Genomic DNA, 1,063 nt, shown 5'->3' on the forward strand with positions numbered 1-1,063 from the left:
CCCCCCCCGCAGGGATCCTGAAGCTGCGGCATGTCTGGAGCTTGCACAAGATGCGCTGGTGAGCAGGGTGAGCTGTGGGGGGGGGGAGCCCTGTTTCTGCCCCGAATCACCCCATCTCGCTCCCAGGACCCCCACAGCCGCCGACATCTGCTTCACCCGTGAGCTGCACTCCCGCTTCTTCAGCCTGGGCCGCTGCGTCCCCGTCTGCCGAGGTGCCGCCACCGCGGGGGGGCCGCTGGGGGACCACTGGGAGCCACTATGGGCCACTGGGTGGTGACTGGGAGCCACTAGAGGCCAGTGAGAGCAACTAGGAGCCACTGGGAGTTGCTGGGGGGCCACTGGGAGCCACTAGGTGGCAACTGGGAGCCACTAGAGACCACTGGGGGCAACTAGGAGCCACTGGGGAGTCAACTGGGAGTCCCTAGGAGCCACCGGAGGGCAACTGGGAGCCACTGGGGCATGGCGGTGTGGAGGTCAGGCACGGGTCTCTGCCCATACCAGAGGATCCCAGTTTGTACTGGGGGGGGCTCGCAATCCATATTGGGCTGGTCCCAGTCTGCACTGGAGCAGCCGCAGTCGGTACTGCAAAGCTCCCAGCCCGTACTGGGAGGCTCCCAGTCCATACTGGGAAGGTCCCAGTGCCTGGCCCGGTGCCCAGGGGACGGCGTCTACCAGCGGGGGATGGACTTCATCCTGGAGAAGCTCAACCAGGGCGACTGGGTGCACGTCTTTCCTGAGGGTACTGAAAGCACTGGAAGAGTACTGGGAGGGACTGGGAACACTGGGAATGGGGCGCATGTCTTCCCTGAGGGTACTAGGAGCACTGGGGAGGAGGTGCACATCTTCCCCGAGGGTCCTGGGAGCACTAGGAAGAGTACTGGGAGGGACTGGGAGCACCGGGGACAGGATGCATGTTTTCCTCAGGGGTACTGGGAGCACTGGAAGAGCACTGGGAGGGACTGGGAGCACTGGGGGGGGGCACGTCTTCCCCAGGGGTACTGGGGGCACTGAAAGAGGACTGGGAGGGGCTGGGAGCACTGGGAATGGGGTGCACATCTTCCCC

The 1,063-nt window shown here is 64.9% G+C and overlaps 1 protein-coding gene across 1 annotated transcript; it reads left to right on the forward strand.

Moving 5' to 3' along the window:
• Positions 1 to 10: 10 nt before the first annotated feature.
• Positions 11 to 1,026, forward strand: TAZ (tafazzin). Its single transcript, XM_026079531.1, has 3 exons — positions 11 to 58; positions 127 to 212; positions 659 to 1,026. Exons 1-3 carry the CDS (start codon positions 51 to 53, stop codon positions 1,009 to 1,011), a joined length of 447 nt encoding a protein of 148 aa, XP_025935316.1. The 5' UTR covers positions 11 to 50; the 3' UTR covers positions 1,012 to 1,026.
• The last annotated feature ends 37 nt before the right edge of the window (positions 1,027 to 1,063 follow it).

Source organism: Apteryx rowi, unplaced genomic scaffold (assembly GCF_003343035.1).
Source record: "Apteryx rowi isolate R43461 unplaced genomic scaffold, aptRow1 scaffold_1147, whole genome shotgun sequence".
NCBI classification, from domain to species: Eukaryota; Metazoa; Chordata; class Aves; order Apterygiformes; family Apterygidae; genus Apteryx; species Apteryx rowi.